We start from the raw sequence: 17,757 nt of genomic DNA, 5'->3' as shown, positions 1-17,757 counted from the left end.
TCATAAAAATTACAGTGCCCACGTCCAGCCTGAATCAAATTGGCACTGGCACAGAAATCAGCATTTGAATATATGTTGGGGATTGGCCTGGTGCTATGTATTCTAATGTTAATTATTGGCCCCCAAGATCTTGACCCTGCTTAGACAAGCACATTCTCACATAAACCTATCCTTGTTGTGTAAACCTGCCTAAGTCATCTTTTCTGATTGGTTGGTTAAACAGCTTACTAGGTAGGACAGAGTGGGGTAGGCAGGGCTAAGGTTTCTGGGCTTCAAGTTCAGGAGAGAGACTGATAGGAAGAGAGGAAAAAGGAGGACACCACGATGGGTTAGTGAAGAAAACCACGTAGGCTAAGAGAAAGGATTCTAATAATGGCATAAAAAGCCCCAGATGAAGAATACAAGCAAGTACCATGGATTATGGATGGAAGGTAGACCAGATGAGGAGGATTGAGGTGTATGGCTTTGGATGGAGCTGGGAGAGGGATGGTGAGGTTATTGAGCCAAGATAGGTGAACTATCTGCCTGTCCCAAGGTAAATAAGGCAATTATAAAATCTAACAGTGTCTGTGATAGTGGATTAAATAATAGCTTTGTGATAATCATAAGACTAATAATAAATAATATATAGCCCAACTTTCTTATTTACAACAACAAATGGCGCCCAGCTTTATACAGTGTACAAAGATATTACATAATGTGGTTTTTAAATATTACAAGACTGTTTCGTTTTAATCCCAAGTGTGTGAATATGGGGCTGTCCACAGCAGCTGACTATGATTTGTCCCATGCTCTAGCAGAGGCATGGTTTTGTGAGCTGCAGATAGTTTCTGTGATTGTGTGACATTTGGAATTCTGGGAACTTCTCAGAGGACATATATGAATGCTAGGGCTCTTGAGGGTAGGGTTGTTCATTCAGGGTGGTTGGTTATGGTTTGTTAGTAGTCATGCTCAAAGAAGAAATAAGAAGGAAATTAGATTCAGGGATCTCTCTCTCTTCTCTATCCTTGTTTCTCTCCTATCTAGTGATAGGGGTGAAACCAGCTACAAAGCTAAGTTTACAATACAGGAACAGGGAAAGAATGGAAAAAGGCGTTCTGCAGAGAACCAAGGAACGTAGGAAGCAACATGGAAAGTCTCAAGGAAAGTGGAGGGGGCATCTACTGTGGAACACTACAGTGTAGGGTCCTGGATCTCTTTAATCCTGCAATCTTCCATTCTGGTCACTGAAGAATAGGATGTTGTCAGGTCTAGAGTGGGAGGGGTCGTTGTGAACTACCACAAAGGGTACATGCCAGGTTCGCAGACCACTGCTGAGCAGGGTTGCTGGCCAACCCATGACCCAAGGAGCTGGGACCACCTAGCACAGCCTCCTTCTTAGAGCCTGTTGCCCTGTCCTTGGCAAGGATTCTGCTTTTTACCCACCTATTTGGGGGCTTTTAAGGATCCTGCTGGAGGTCTAATTAAGAAATGGAAGCATCTATATAATTTAAGGCTGGCGGATTTATGCTGGGGAAGTCTTTCAGCCAGCTATCTAAACTTATCCTGATTTCACTACCATCCCGCCTCTTCACATGCGTCTCACTGCCTGCTTCCAGCTATGTCTGTCCATCTCCCTTCTGTGTCTCACTGCATCTGCTGTCTCTTGCTTCTCTGCCTACATCCCTGCCTGCCAGGAAGTCCTACCCCCTTACATCCTGCCCCAACTCTGGCCCTCTGCTCTTTATTATACAAAAAGCCATATTCCAGTCTGAACCAATGAGCAGCAAGCCAACTCCTTATCCATTTCTTTGGGTTGCCTTTTAGCACTGGGGACTGCTTGACCTTCACCACAGCAGTTCCCTTTTTAATATGATGATCTCAAAGAATCATCTTCTGGGCAGGTGAGGAAAGACAAACATTTACAAATATAAAACTGGTGATGGGTCATAAAAATTAGAATACCAAAATCCTGCTGGCACTTAGCTCTCTGCCAGTTAACAACTGAAAATACAGGGACACACTTTCTCAATGTGAGGGAAGGCGATCCCAACATTTCCCCACTTTGTCCAAGAAATAGCTTTAACTCTGACATCAATAAACTATGTACAATAAGAACAATTATGAGAACTATCAGGGTAAGAATTATATTCGTAATGTCCAGTCCATGTGTATTTTGCAATCTTGGAGAAAGTACTCCACTCTCTAGCCTGTCTTGGTGAGTTCAAAGTTCCATACCTAAATCACTTTCCTATCACCATTTAACTTAAAGGTGACTACTTTATCAACCTTAAAACATCTTAAACCCTAAAACACTTTCTTAGATTCTAAACAACTCGAGCTTTTATGTCTTTAAGCTTTATAAATTTTATACCTCTTTTGTGAGTTTTCTTTTATGAATCTGATAACAAGGAAAACTGTAAGACTATAACTGAAGTTAAGTCCAAAATCACTGCACAGAGACCACCATTCACATATGTAATCAAGAGTGTTTTTATTTCTCGAAAGCAAGAATCCTGCATGCTGGGGTCAGCCACTTTACAAAATGGTGCCTCTGAGACGAGCCTGCAGGCTCCTTTTAAAGCCAGCTAGGGGATTTCCAGTTGAGGGTAGGTAAACCTTACCAGAGTTGGATGAGTTCACAGTAAGGGGATACTTATATGTTCCTGGTTGGTTCTGACCTTAGAAAGGAACAGTCACCTCAGATAGCCCCAGGTCAGATGTCTAGGCAGTTACTGATTGCCTGACCATCTTCCGTGAGTTTTTTTGTTTGTTTGTTTGGTTGGTTGGTTTTTTTGTTTGTTTGTTTGTTTTTTAGGAACTTGTCAAACAGAAAACGGGGAAGAGTGGCAGGAATTTGGCCTAGCTTTGGACCCAGTCTCAAAATGAGTTAGTCAGGTCCTCATACTATCTAGTCCTCAGAGACCTGAAAAGGATAAATTTTACCTGAGTAAACAGGAAGTGCAGAGCAAGTAGCCTCTGAATCTAAAAAAAAAAAAAAAAATGACAGGGGCGGGGGCAGGAGGGTTAAGAGCATTGGCTGCTCTTCCAGAGGACTCTGGTTCAAATCCCAGCATTCACGTGGCAACTCACAACTGTCTGGTCTGTAACTCAAATTCCAGTAGATCTGACTCGCTCACATAGATATATGTATGCCAAATGTACATAAAAATAAAAATTTTAAAAAATGACGGAGACTTACTGGCTACCTGGACAGTTACCCAAGGTTCCTCTATGTCAAGTGGGGCAAGCCCAGAAGATCTGACAGACTTTCCTGTGAAACAGGAATTTTGAAGGACGGTGCTACCTTATCTCAGCAAAGTAGAGCAATCAACTTCCCAGTGTCTTTCTTGTCCACAGTTTGGATGGCATGCTGTCAGCTGTTGAAGTAAAGGGCAGTTTATAGCCCAGTGGCCAACTCTACCACATTTGAAGCAAGCTCCAGGTAGAGGGTTTTCTGTGCCCATCATCTTCTCTGGAGGAGACTAGGAGCTGATATGTCTCTCTGTCACAAAAACACTTTTATTAAATATTTTAAATACCATATCCTGCAAATATGTGAAGTGTTTGAGGATATCTATCTAAAGTATGTCTAAATAGACAAACTTGTTTTTTAACTTTGAAAACAGATATAGGAGGTTAAATGAAGTTTACTCCTGTAATCAACTACATTAGTACCTAGCATGACTGCAGTACAGTTCTGAATGCATTAAAAAATATGATTATTTATAGGTCACTACTGATTTGTATTTTGTAATTATCCTTAACAGTTTATAATAATAGCTTTCATAAGACTAAGACTTTACATTTTGCTTGTTTTTTGAGACAGGGTTTCTCTGTGTAGCCTTGACTTTCCTGGAACTCACTCTGTAGATCAGGCTGGCCTTGAACTCACAGAGATCCACCTGTCTCTGCCTCCTGAGTGGTAGAATTAAAGGCGAGCACCACCAGTGCCCAACTTTTTGTTGTGTTTTTTTTTTTAATGAGTTGCATATGCACAATACCTTAAACAAGAGTTGAGTTTTATACACAGTATATTGTAAATTTATATCAAAGTACAGAAATCCATACCAATCTAAAATATTTGAGACTAGATGCTTTCTTACTCTAAAAGGAGATACAATAACCTGCCCTTCTTTTCCCTTTCACCCACTCCCCCTTTTACCCTGGTTTCACCCTCTATATAGGAGAGAAAGAAGAACAGAAGGGAGAGAGGAAGATCCCTGAATCTAACTTCCTTTCCTTTGACCATGATCAAAGCCAACTTGCAACCAACCCCCCTAAAGGACAACATCCATAACCATTCACCCACCTCTCAGAATGAGGGTGTTGTTTTCTTAGATTGCTTCCTTCTTGTCTTGGGGAGCCCTGAAAAAACCGGGATATGGGCCAAGTCCTTGGAGAGCTGGCTGCTTTACTCACTGTCCAGGCTCTGTGGGATCATATTGGGACAGGAAAGTGCAGGGCTCAACTGAAGTCCTGGCTGAAGTAGTCTATGAGGCTGGACCACTTGAGGCTAGCCAATTTGAAGCTGTCCTGGATGTAATTTTTGAGGAAACATCAGATGAGGAAGTCTATGAAGCTGGATCATCTAGGACTAGCTGCTTTGTCTTCATTGGTCCTTTTGCTCTGAAAACACAATGTTTGTTTGTTTTGGGGGTTGTTTTATTTTTTGAGACAGGTTTCCTCTGTAAAACAGTGCAGGGTGCCCTGGAACTTTATAACTCTGGCTGGCCTTGAACTCCCAGAGATCCATCTGCCTCTGCTTTCCATCAAACTTCTAAAGGTAACCTTTGTTGGGAGCTGCTGTTTTAGCAGCTGCTTTGATATTTAAATCTCAGTGGAAAGATTGCTTTTACTAGGACTTCACTGGAGTCAGGGAAGAATTTCCAAGTCTATCTCCTTTTGTTTGTGACAGCAGGTGTGATTTTGTCAAAATCACACCTTGTTTCACCTCCTTGTGAATTTAACTCATTTTGCTGAGCTGTTTTTACTCTGGCTTAAAAGGAGTCTGAAATAAAGCCAGGTGGCTAATCTAGTTGCTACTAGAGCCCCTCGGAAAGGTCCCATATGTTGTGTGTTAGTTTATTAATTTTAATTCTCACTCCCGACTCAAGAACCGCTTGACTACTGGCGGCAGGCTCCGGCAAACAAAGTGACACTTCTGCTTTAACACATGTGGAATGTGCACTGTGCAATAATCAGCTACATATGATTCTCTGCTCTATGCTTGCTTGAAAGGCATCTTTCAATCTTTCTAAGTCCATTTGGACCACATAACCAAACTGTAATAGGATATATAAATCTCCATCCCTGCCATATGAAGGGATAGCATGTAATAATAAGTCATGAAGACCTATTAGCCAACAAGATTCATTGGCTACTGCAGAGAAATTCATGTCTCAGCCAGTCTCCAAGCTGTTCCCATGAAGGGGGATCAATTTTGTTATTCTTCTAGGTTTCTTCCGTCATGTCTGCAGCCAAGATTTTCAGGAGGTCTCCCATGGTCAAATCTAATTTTTATTAACTTTGAAGGAATCTATCCATAGCTTTTTGTTTCCTGTGGAGACAAATGCATAGCCTCTTCCCCAATGCAACACAATTCCTGATTTCCATTCTGAGGTTAACCCATTCTTAAAGTATATAGGTTGATTTAATTCAGAAGTCCTCTCTAAAATCTAGTATTTTTCAGCAGCTATGCAACCTGTCTCACAGACATTTAAAAAATTTAAAGTTAATAAATCATTATATAATCTATCTCTGAGAGCTCTCATATCCCCCTTCTGTTTTTAATGAGCATTTCATTTAAAGTGTGGTTAGGTCTTTCCACAACTGCTTGACTTGTAGGACTGTAAGTATGCTTGCAACATGTTTATGTTACATTTTTTAAATTGTTGCATTTTACTGGATACATATGCTGGAGCATTATCAGTTTTAATTTGTAAAGGTATCCCTGAGGTAGTCATCACTCTAATAAATGTGTAATTACAATATCAACCTTTTCAGAACTCAAGGCAGAAGCCCATTGGAATCCTAACTAGGTATCAAAAGTATGATGCACATACTTTAATTTTCCAAACTCTGCAAAATGCCAAATTTCATTTCTTTGGGTACCTTTAGGGTTACTTCTGGAAGTTAATTGACCTTGATTATATAAAGAACAAGTGGGACTTTTTTAAAAATTTCCTTTGCTTGTCACCAGGTTATAGAAAAAATTTTCAAGCTTCTATTTTCAAGCTTCCATGCCTTTTATGAAAATATGAAGCATTTATTTATTTGTTTATTTGTTTGAGACAGGGGTTCTCTGTGTAGCCTTGGCTGTCCTGGACTAGCTTTGTAGACCAGACTGGCCTCAAACTCACAGAAATCCTCCTGTCTTTGCCTCCCCAAGTGTTGGGATTACAAGCATGCGCCACCATGCCCAGCTCAGGCATTAATTTTTTTAGTTACTCTCTTTAACAGTCTCTACTTGGCTGACAGGGAATGACTGGCTCATGTTGTTGGGGTTTTTTGGGGGGAGGAAGGGAGAGGGTGGTCTGAACAAAGCCCCCTAGGCATTTTCCCAATAGTAAGGAACTGCCTCATATATCTGTGTCTGCTCTTTCTAAATCTTTTACATATCTCAGGAAGCTTTCTTCCTGGATTATCATTAGCGAGAATATTATCCTTAGAAACTGTTTATCTACAGTCTTTTATGAAATGACCTGGTCCACAGCCAAAGCATCAGACATTTTGCGCTCTCACACTTTTAGGAATTGCCTGTCTTATCATAGCAGTATTGAAAGCATCAGATCCAAAATCCACAGTAATTTTAATGGCTTCATAAATAGTTGCTAATCTTGCTTTTAAAGGTCTAATAGCCTCTTTGCATTCCGTATTAGCATTCTCAAAAGCTAAAGACTCAATTAGTACCTCTATTGAATCTGGATCTGATAGTGCTCTATTTACAGCTGAAGTTAATTTTTGTAAAAAAAAAAAAAAAAAAAAAAAAAAATCAGTAAAAGATTCATCTGAACATTGGGTTGTAATGGAAGTTTTGGTTTCTTTGCATGTTATGTAAATATGTTTTTGTTTTAATCCCAAGTATGGGATTTTAGGTGGGCTATAGTTTGTCCACACCTGTCAATTGTCACCTGCAGGGCATGATCTCTGCCAGCTGTTAGCAACCTTCTATGTGTTACACAGAGAAGGGTGTCGTCTAGGACTCTGAGAGTATAAATATGAGGTCAAGAAACAGACAGTGTGGTGTTCAGTGGAGTTCACTGTGGTAGTCAGTGTTGGCGAATGATGTGGAGCAGTTTGGAGAGATCAGAGACCAGAGACAGTGTGGCAGTTTGGAGTAGACAGACAGACAGAAACGCTTTGGGTGCAGCGCTGTGGAGGAGCCTGCTAGCCTGCTAGTTGACAGAGATTGGTATAGAGCCCTAAAAGAACCCCTTGACCTTAACTAGCCAGAAGTAAAGGAGTCTGGGCCCCCTCTACTCACTTTTTTCTCTCTCCTACTTAAGGTTAGGGGTTGGTGGAAGGGAGGTGGAGGCCTAAACACCCCAAATAAAGGAGAGTTTAAAAAAAGACTGCTACAGATGGCTCTCCACTACACTGGGTTATCCTGGTAAATGATGCAGATCATCTTCCCTGTTGTTTAACTTTGTCCTAAACATTTAAAGCCACTGTACAAAATTGCTCTAAGATGGCGTCATCAAACAGAATCTGTGTTTGTAACTTAGCACACTGATGCTTGACAATATCACCTCTAGTCCTATTACATTTATCCATAGCTGAAGCCTCCTCTCTCCACCAGGTCAGCCATGTAGCTGAGCTTCCAAAACAGTTGCCACTAAATCTTTCCAATCCTTTTGATTATAAAATTTTGTGTCACCCAGTCACTTCATACCCGTTTTACATAGAATGAGTACATTCCATATGCTACCACTACTTCTTCTACTATCTCTGTGGTTTGCCGTCCAAATTCATCATAACCTTATAGGTCTCTCTCATCTAGGAGTCCTATAGGAACTGAAAAAGCTATTGTGGGCTTTCTAATAGGCTTGAACGGCCATCCTGCAGTCTCGTCATACGGTGGCGCTGCGGGCTTTAGATTGTATTCTTCTGACCTGACTGGAGAGAATTTTTTATTCTGAGTTAAAAGATCCTCTAATTTCTGTTCTACCTCTTGTAACCTAGAATTACACCTCTCAGTCATCTCCTTATCTAAGTCTACTTCCTGTGAATTCCAGGGAGAAGGACAAGGATATTTTTCTCATTTTTTCTTTCTTAGAGAGGCACTAAACCTTATGAACTTTCTATGCCCATCTCAGCTCTAACTAATGACATGGAGACTTGTATTTATGTATAACAGCTTTAGGCCTTACCTTACTCTTGTTCCCAACTAGCTCTTATAACCCATGTTAACCCATCTACATCTATGTTCTGCCACCTGGTTCATTACCTCTCCTCAGTTTCATATGTCTGACTTCCTCCCACCTCTGATTCTTTCCCAGAGTTCCTATATCTGGATGTTCTGCCTCTCTCTCCTGCCTTTGCCATTGGCCATTTAGCTCTTTATTAGATGAATCGGAAGGTGATGGACGTTTGTTTACAAAACACTGAGACAAGTGTTAACAATACCAAAGTCTGGACTGTACTTAGCTCTCTGCTGTAAGGAAATCAGCATTTGAATATACAAAGACAGTCTTTACACAGTGCACAAAAAGATCACTCCCAAGAGGGCACAGAAAACTACAATCGTTATAAACCTATTTGATTTAGCTCCATGCTGACAACTAAAACAAAAGTATAAAGGGCCCAGGTGCCCTCTGCTATAGTGTTTTTCATTTTTTAACAATGAAAATATTTTCTTTTTTAATCATGCTGTTTCTCCTTCCTTTGGAGGTTTCACTTTATTATATTAAAACTTAATATTTTTTCTTTCTATGACTGTCTATACTCAGTTTCTTTCCTTTCTTAAGTGTCTATGCACATTTACAAAACATTTCTACATTTCTCTTTTTCTGCTTCCAAACTTACTGTTTCAGCACTTACGTGTCCCTAAACTCTCCTCTGAGGACGGCCCATTCTGAGCATACATTACTGACTCTAAGGCCATGTCTCCAACCCACGTTTGTGTGTCTGGGGTGACCTCGTGCGTGGATTCTCTTGTCCAGGTCTCATGTCTCGAACTCATGACCTTAACGTGAATCTCGGGCCTTCCACTGGTGCGCCAAATATTGCGGGTGTAGTCCCTAAGTGGTGTGCCACAGGGACGGCCAGCATCTCATCCCATGAGGTACTGCCAGGGCTGTCAAGATGGCTGCACCTTCTTCTCCAGCCTCAGGCTGCAGCCGCTGCCATAAAATATCAACCCAGGAATTGCCACAGTGACAGTACCTCCTCTCCAGCCTCCCTGAGCCGCTCCGCAGTGATGGAGCGTCAGCCAAAGCCTCCTGCAGCCAGGAAAGTGTTCCTGGCTTGGAAAAAAAAAAAAAAAAAAGAGGTGAAATCCCCTGAGCAAGAAAACCCACCAATCCCTGAGCTTCCCACAAAACTCCACCAACCCCTGAACAAGAAAACCCTAAAACACGAGCTTCAGGACTTGAAATCCCACCAATCCTTTCCCTGGAAATCTCCGTTCTGGAAAGCTCCGCCCCTAAAAAAAAATCCTCTGTAAGCCCTGCATACTTCTCAGTCTGCTGCTGCTTCCCCGCTATCAGGGGTAGCCGCTACTGCATTTTTCCCTCCCAGAGAGTCTCCTATGTGGGGTTTACTGTGCCTTGTGATTTCTCAGAGCCGTAACACTTTCCCTGGAGCAGAGCGGATCAGAAGAACTGTTACACTCTCGTTACACTTTGGCCGCTGCGGAGCTGCAACACTTGTGTAGAGGAAGCCTTCCCCTCAGAGCTGCAGCACTTCCTCGGATCCTGCCTGACGTTTAATTAAGACACAGAAGCGTCTCTACACCCTAAGGAAGCGGGTGTTTTGCTGGGGCCTTCTCTCAGCTAGCTATCTAAACTTATCCAGACGTCTCCCCTATCGCAGCCCTCCGGCTCAGTCCCCCCAGTCTGTTTTGCCGGCCTACAGCCCTGCCTTCCCAAAAGACCCGCCCCCGTACTTCCTGCCCCAGCTCCTGGCCTCGGCTCTTTCACTACACAACCGTATTCCAGTCTGAGCCAATCAGCAGCAAGACAACACTCCGCCCATCTCTTAGGCTCGCCTTTTGGCACTGGGGCCTCCTCGCGCCCGCCGCCAAGAGACTGAACCCGACTCATTCATCGGGGAGGCGCAGCGCATGCTGGGTCTTGTAATCCCCGGAGGAAAGCCACCGGATGCATGCTGGGACTGGTAGTCTGTTGCCCTGGCTCTCGCCTCACCTGGCCAGGGCGGGTGCACCGCGGCCAATGGGAGACTTGCCGGCCGGCCTGCCCCGCCCCGCGCCTCGGGACGTCTGTGCCTGGACATGGCCGCTGCCGATGCCGGGTCCTTGAGCTGAGCGCCCGCTGCGGAGCTAATCGCCGCCGTCAACTGTCCGGGCGGGCCGGGCCCAGGCACCGGGACGGCGAAGAGCCACCGAGGAAGCGCAGGCCGCCGTAGGAAGCCGCCGCGGCGGGCACATGGCGTCCATCTTGCTCAGGAGCTGCCGCGGCCGGGGCCCTGCTCGCCTCGCGCGTCCCCGGGCCGCCTCCCCGCGCGGTAAGCGGGCGCAGTGCATCGGACCTGTTGTGGGCGGCCACGCGCCCGCGCGGTACCCTCTGGTGCCCCGAGGCAGCGCAGCGATGACAATCAGCCGGCGGCTCTGTGCCGCCTGGACTGGACAGCTTCGCTGTGACCTTAGTTGCCCTGGTCGCCGCAGGTCACCGCTACCGACAGGGGCATTGGGAAAGTTCCTTAGGGCTGTGGCTTTCCTGGCGCTCCCCTTGACGAACCGAGCCTGGGCTTGCCCTTTGGCCAGTTCAGGCCTGGAAGCCGGAACTACGGGGCAGAGAGATTGGGTGATGCCAACATGGTGGGCCGCTCCCTGGGGTGGGGTGGCCGCTGACTGGGCTTCCTAAGGAAACTTGTATGTGTCCTGTTTGTAAGTTACGGTAAGGATGAAACTTGGTCCGTGAGAGAGAATGGAAACCAAGACCTCATGATTCCTTGGCAGAAACACAGGGAAATGATACATGAATGTCTTTATTGCTGCTCTCACTGCTTGGGAGGATTGGGGCAGAGTCACCTACCGCCTTGCTGGCCCCTGCTGTTGCCTAAAATCTACATGGGGTCACGTCGCCACTGTTGAGAACGGTGCAGGAAGCCTGTTCTGCACTTCCTTCCTGCCTCACACAGGCAACAGTGGTGTGAATAAACTCTCAACTTAATGCCTTAGGAGAATTAAAGTGGATTAGGGAAAGCATTGAAAGTGTAATTTCATCACTACTGTTTTTCCAGAAATGGCTTTAATTTTTTTTCTTTAATTACATTTATTGTTTGTGTGTGTGCATGTGTGCGTGCTCATGTGTACATGTATGCCCGACATGCCACAGCATGCTTATGGAGTTCAGAAGACAACCTGTTAGGAGTTATTCCATCCACTGTGTAGGCCCTGGAATTGAACTTAGGTCTTGGTGGCAAGTGTTTTTATCCACTGAGCCATCTTGCCTGCCTTGTAGGGGCTTCTTGTCATTTGTCAGTAGTTCTCAGCCCTTGTCCCTGGAATTTTTTTTTTTTTTTTTTGACCTGTAGCTATCTGTTTGCTAGGAGTCAGTGTGCCCTTCCTCCTGCCTACTAACACTAATAGCTAGTTGGAAGGAGTCCCACACTGGGAAAAGCCCAGAGGCCTTTAGTGTTCCCTTACTGGGGCTTAGCCTGAGAGCCAGTTTCCAAGCTGGGGAGATCAGATGCTCTGTTCAACCATGGTCCTCCATCATTCACGGTAGTCCCCCAGAAATTTGCCGGTAGGGGTTCCATTCAGACCTTCAAAAGATGCCCGGTTGATACCTGTTTGCTTACCTTTTCTTTATTTCTGTCATAGGCAGTCTGAGGGATCGAGCCTGTGTCAGCTGTATCCGGACCGTGGGGTTGATAAGCCATGAGTAAGTAAACCCATCACTGAATATGTCACTGTGTATGTCCGCTTGAAGATGCTGCCCGTGCACCTGGACTTCCGCTTAGTTGGGAACCGATGGCCTCTTTCTCCTTATAGTCCTTGTTCCTGTTTCTTTTAGGTCTTCATTTGTTTACTTTGATGGTTATAGCCATATGCTGTTGGTGAATTTTAAGAGAATAAGTACTCAATCCCAGCACCAGTTAGGCACAGCCACTGTGGTGTACTTCACTTTGGGTTGTTGTTTTTGTCTCGTGGTTTGTTTTTTTTTGTTTTTGTTTTGTGAGACAGGGTCTCTGTAGAATATGTAGCTTAGGCTGGCCTTGAGTTTTTTATAACCCTCCTGCTTAGCCTTCCATTTACTGGAATTACACAGTGCTCCAACATGGCCAGCCTGACATTTTTAATTCCGTGGCTGGTTTTTGGTGTGGTTGTTATCACTATAGTTTTGTCTACTCTGAATGACTAATCTTCCCCTGCTTACATAGCTGTCTTCTTTAATGGCTTTCCGTAGAATCTTGTCTAATTCTTTTAAGCTGTTCATGCCAGCGTTAGGACTGTTGGGATCTGTCTGTGACAAGGCAGACCTTTCCTTGAAAACTTAGCTCTTTCAAGGGTGCCTGCCTCAGGTGCTCACAGCATGCTCCGCACCGCACTCTGGAGGCCTGGTGAGTTTGGTGTATTTAGCCTACAGGATAACAGTGCCTATGAGATGGTGGTAGCGTCTCAGATGAGGCTTTGGTGGCACTGCAAGGCCAGTCTTGTGGAGCTTCTTGAAGAAAGTGGCACCTGTACTCTGTTGTATGTAGACTTTGCCCGGAGTTGCTGTGCTTTTTGAACCATGTCCTGCACCCCGTGTCTCTGCCTCAGCCCTGTCTTACTGTAGAGGTGGGGCCAGGAGAAAGCCCTTGCTGTCACTTCAGATTGTTGAAAGGGAGCTCATCTCTTCCCACTTCCCTGTCCCTGTCCCTTCCTCTGGGGAGCAGGAAACCAGTGCTGCTTTCTGTGCACCTTCCTGTCTCTTCAGCTCCTTGTCTCTGCAGGGTTTTGTGTTCACTTAAACCTGTTGACTAATTGCTCAGCTCTGAAACATAACTAGTGGTGCTTCTTGAGACAGATTTAAGTCCCTAAAATAAAGACAAGTCATCTGTGAAGACTTGGTTTCTGTTAAAGCACCCTGGGCTTGATTCCTTTTGTAGAGTGCTGGGGATGAACAGGAAGGCCTGCAGGCTTCTTGGACAAGGCAGCATTTCTGTGGCTGAATGGCCACTGCACACACGGAGAGAGTTCTTGTGTGTGGCTCCCACCATGTGCCTGTTGGCTGTGACGTCCATGTGAATTTCTTTTTGGATAGTCTCAAGACCACTGTCATGGAATCTTCTTTGTGCCAGTAACAGCATTAATTTCTGTGTGCAGAGGATGGGGTGGGGAGAACAGAGGTCTTTGTCTTTCACTCTTTTTTGTTTGTTTTTCAGAACAGTTTCTCTGTGTAGCCCTGGCTGTCCTAGAACTCCTTTTATAGATCAGGTTGTCCTTGAATTCACAGAGATCTGCCTGCCTCTGCAGAGGCTTTGTCTTCTGAGTCCTGGGATTAAAGACGATTAGGCCACCATGCCTAGTTTAGCTTCTTTTGCTCTTCCTAAAGTGTGCTGTTAAGCTAGTGGGGCCTGGTAGACCCTGCTTTGAGGGTCAGGAGAAGTTAGAATAGGATTTGGTGTGAAGTCTCTGGTTGGGTTTTTTTCAAGGAGTCTCTGGTTTTAAAGTGCCAACATTAAATGAAGATCAGTGAAGTGCTCTGTGGGCTCCTTCATAAGTTTTCCTTCATAAGTCCATGAAGGTGTGGTATGTAGGGACTATGATTTATTACTGAACTAGCCTACTGGTAATCCTTGCTGTGGGGCAGTACAAATGGCTAGTAGTGAGATCCACCATCTGCCATTTTCCTTACTAAGTTCTCTAGTTGGCACTTGCAAAGGGACCAGTTCCCCAGCCTTATTCTCTAAGAGTTTGAGTGTCCTAGATAACCTCATTAGTTCTTCCAGTCTTCACCTTTGTGAAGTTGTGACTGAAATGCTATCAAACTGCTTGAGATTGGCAGCTTTTTGTTTTGTCTTGTGGAATTAGGAATAGAACCTAAAGCTTTAGGTTTGTAGCAACATTTTGTTTTGTTTTTTAAAACAGAATGTCCTATAGTGAAGACTGGTCTTTAACTCTTGATCCTGCCGCCCCATCTTCCAAGATTTATGGCTTAAGAGTAGGGATGGTAGCCAGCAGTGGTGGCACACGCCTTTAATTCCAGCAGAGGCAGGCAGATCTCAATGAGTTCAAAGGCAGCCTGATCTACATAATGAGTTCCAGGCCAGCCAGAGCTACACAGTCAGACCTTGTCTCACCCAACTCTCTCCACGCCTGCAACACACACACATACAAGACTTTTTCCTTTTCTTTCAGAAAAAGTGGTGTCATTTCTGTTAGGTCATAAGCTTGGCCTTTAAGGCAGTTCTCAGGTATATTCTGCCCTCGCCATCCTTCTCTGCTCTCTTGCTGAGCGCTTGCTGCTGCCAGTCTGTATGAAAATAGTCTAGGGTCTGGCCACTTCGCATCACATATTTGCTTCCTGCTCAGCCCACATGGCAGCACAGGTTCAGGTTATAGCTGGAATATTGTTGGCACCAGCAGTACCCATCTCTCCTGACATAGTGCCTGTATCTCTGTAATTTCAAGGCCTGCCTCAGCAGCAAGCTCTGCCACAGGCCGGTTTCAGTCAGCGACACAGCATGGCAGCCTCAGAGCCAACTTAGCAGGGCTCATCATGCTGAAGGCTAGCCTTGAGGTTTCATGCCTGTCTACCTGGGAGCCCATTCTTATTAAAGTGTTCTCACTAGGAATATATGTTAGACTTGTCAAGTACCTTTTTAGCATTTAAGATTCATATTAAATTATAAAGAGCTGTGCTTTATTAATTAAAAATGTTTTTATTTTCAGTGCTGGGAGTCAAAACCAGGGCCTTGTACTGCTAGACAGGTGCTCTGCATCCTCAGGCCTTGTTTGGTGTGAGACATTCTCACTGTGTAATGCAGGTTAGTCCCAAATTCAACTCTGCCTTCCAGTGCTGGCATTATAGACATGTACCGCCAAGCCCAGTTTAGCTTTTTGTTAACCATGTTGGACATTTGCTTCAAAAGGTAACAGTAATAACTGTGGAGTTCTGTTGAGCAACTTACACATTTTAAGTCAACACTTACGGATAAGCAGCAAAAACTTTCATTTTAGCTATTCAGGATAAGAAATCTTGTGTGCATGCATATGGTATATGTGTGTAAGCACATGTATGTGCTTGTGAAAGCCCCAGATTAACATGGAATATCTTCCTTGATCACTCCTCACCTTATTTTGAAAACAGGATTTACTGATTTTGCTAGGCCAGCTGTCCATTGAGCACTACTGATCTGCCTGTACCACCTCCTTGTACCGGGATTACAGGCGCACACCTCTGTGCCCAGCTTTTGACGTGGGTGCTGGGGATCCAAATTCAGGTGCTCATTCATACGTGCACAGCGAGTACTTTGCCATCTGAGCAACCTCTCTAGCACATGTGAGAACTCTTGAATCTTGGGGCTGGAGAGGTGGCTCACTGGTTAAGGTACTTGCTGTTCTTACAGGGAAGCCAGGTTTGATTCCCACACAACCATCTGTAACTCCGTAGCGTGGGATCCAGTTCCTTCCTTTGTCTCCCATGGTCACCCGACATGCACATGATGCATAAACATACATGCAAGCAAAATACCACACAAAAATAAGTCTTAAAAAGAATGATGACCATAGCAACTCAGTATCCAAGTGGGTTCCCTAGTAAGGGGAACAGGTACTGTCTCTGACATGAACTCAGTGGCTGGCTCTTTGACCACCTCCCCCTGAGGGGGAAGCAGCCTTACCAGGTCACAGAAGACTATGCAGCCACTCCAGATGAGACCTGATAGACTAGGATTAGATGAATGAGGAGGAGAACCTCTCCTATTAATGGACTTGGGGAAGGGCATGGGAGAAGATTAGGGAGGGGGCTACAGCTTGGATACAAAGTTAATAAACTATAATTAATAAAACAATTAAAAAAAAAGAATGTTGAGGAGCTAGAGAGGTGGCTCAGTAGTTAAGAGCACTGACTGTTCTTCCAGAGGACCTGGGTTCAAATCCCAGCACCCATTTGGCATTTCACAACTGTCTGTAACTCCAAAGATCAAGATCTGACACCCTCACAGATACACATGCATGCAAAACACCAGTGCACATAAAAATGAAAATAAATAATAAAAAAAAAAGAATGTTGAGTTTAAGATAACCCTAAGAAATGTTCTGATTTTGTTTTTTTAAAAAGAAAGAAATCTTAAGTCCTGGAGGTGACTTGTAATGGATAGGCACACGTTGGTATTCATTCATTGTGTTTATTGTTTTGTTTTTTGAGACAAATCTCTTATTTGTAGCCCTGGCCATCTTGGAACTCACTATGTAGACCAGGCTGGCCTCAAATTCAGAGAGATCCACCCTCTTCTGCCTCCTGGGTGCTAAGATTAAAGTAGTGCACCTCTATGCCTGGCTGGCTATATAAATAAATATATATAATATACGTACAACATATCTATGAGTGTGAGTGTTCATAGGCTGTGGTGTATATGGGAGTCAGAGAACCACTTGGGAGTTGGTTCTTTTCTTCTGCTTTATGGGTCCCAGGGATTGAACTCAGGTCCCCAGGTGTAGTGCAAGTGCCTTTACCCATTGAGCCTTCTTGCTAGCTCCCAGTTTTGGTTCTTCAGCAACCAACTGTGTGTGTGTATATGAAAGAGAGAGAGAATGTACATACATGTTAAAGTGCAGGTTTAGTTTGGTGGGATTTGGATCTTTCATCATGTGGATCTGAGCGATGAACTTAGGTCATCAGACTTAGTAACAAGTGCCTATCTATCTTAGTAACAAGTGAGCCATCTGGCCAGGTCCTAGACAGTACATTTAGAGCTCACGGTGACAAAATGTGCTTTGGGAAATTGTGCCCTGCTAATGGGTCTCCTTGCAGAGTATAGGCCCAGTGTATAATGACACTGCAGTCCAAGCTCAAAATCTCATGTCATGGCCTGGGACTAGGTGCTAAGGAGTCTACTATACTATACTGTTTTTTTTTTCTGTGTTGTCTAGTTTCTCAGCCAGGAAGCAAGTGTGATCTGATATAGTATAACTCCAGGCCTCTAAGTACAGAATTGGAAATCATCTCTTGATCTTGGAGGCTATCACGCTATTGTACTTCCTTTTTGCTGAGAATGCCTTGGTTCCTTGATACCACTTTCCTGAAAAACGGTGACTTGACCTGGTTGGTGTCCTTCCTGACTAGGCCTCTACTAGCTTTTTTCATGCCATTCTAAGGGCCTGTGGTTGGGGGCTCTGGGGTATTTCAAAGGAGTTATCCTCATGGGAGTACAGACATACCTCTGACATTTGTGTAATGCTGTTGAGAGTTAGAAACACTGACAACAGCTGGGTGTGGTAGCACATGCCTTTAATTCCAACACTAAGTCAGAGGCAGGCAGAGCTCTGTGAGTTCAAGGCCAGCCTGGTCTACAAATAGAGCCCAGGACAGCCAAGGCTACAGAGACAAACCCTGTCAAGGAAGGAAGGAAGGAAGGAAGGAAGGAAGGAAGGAAGGAAGGAAG

At 44.4% G+C, this 17,757-nt stretch overlaps 1 protein-coding gene across 1 annotated transcript in view; it reads left to right on the top strand.

The window, feature by feature from the left end:
- Positions 1-10,415: 10,415 nt before the first annotated feature.
- Positions 10,416-17,757, top strand: part of Letm1 (leucine zipper and EF-hand containing transmembrane protein 1) — a 39,965-nt gene continuing 32,623 nt past the window's right edge. Inside the window, exons 1-2 of the mRNA XM_055623899.1 lie at positions 10,416-10,665; positions 11,987-12,047. Coding sequence (XP_055479874.1) covers positions 10,587-10,665; positions 11,987-12,047 — 140 coding nt within the window. The 5' untranslated portion in view covers positions 10,416-10,586. The remainder of the gene's footprint in view (positions 10,666-11,986; positions 12,048-17,757) is intronic.

Source organism: Psammomys obesus, unplaced genomic scaffold (genome assembly GCF_907164565.1).
Source record: "Psammomys obesus unplaced genomic scaffold, mPsaObe1.curated_primary_1811, whole genome shotgun sequence".
In the NCBI taxonomy this organism is placed as follows: Eukaryota; Metazoa; Chordata; class Mammalia; order Rodentia; family Muridae; genus Psammomys; species Psammomys obesus.
The sequence above is the reverse complement of the archived record's forward strand: the minus strand, read 5'-3'. Positions and strand labels throughout refer to the sequence as shown.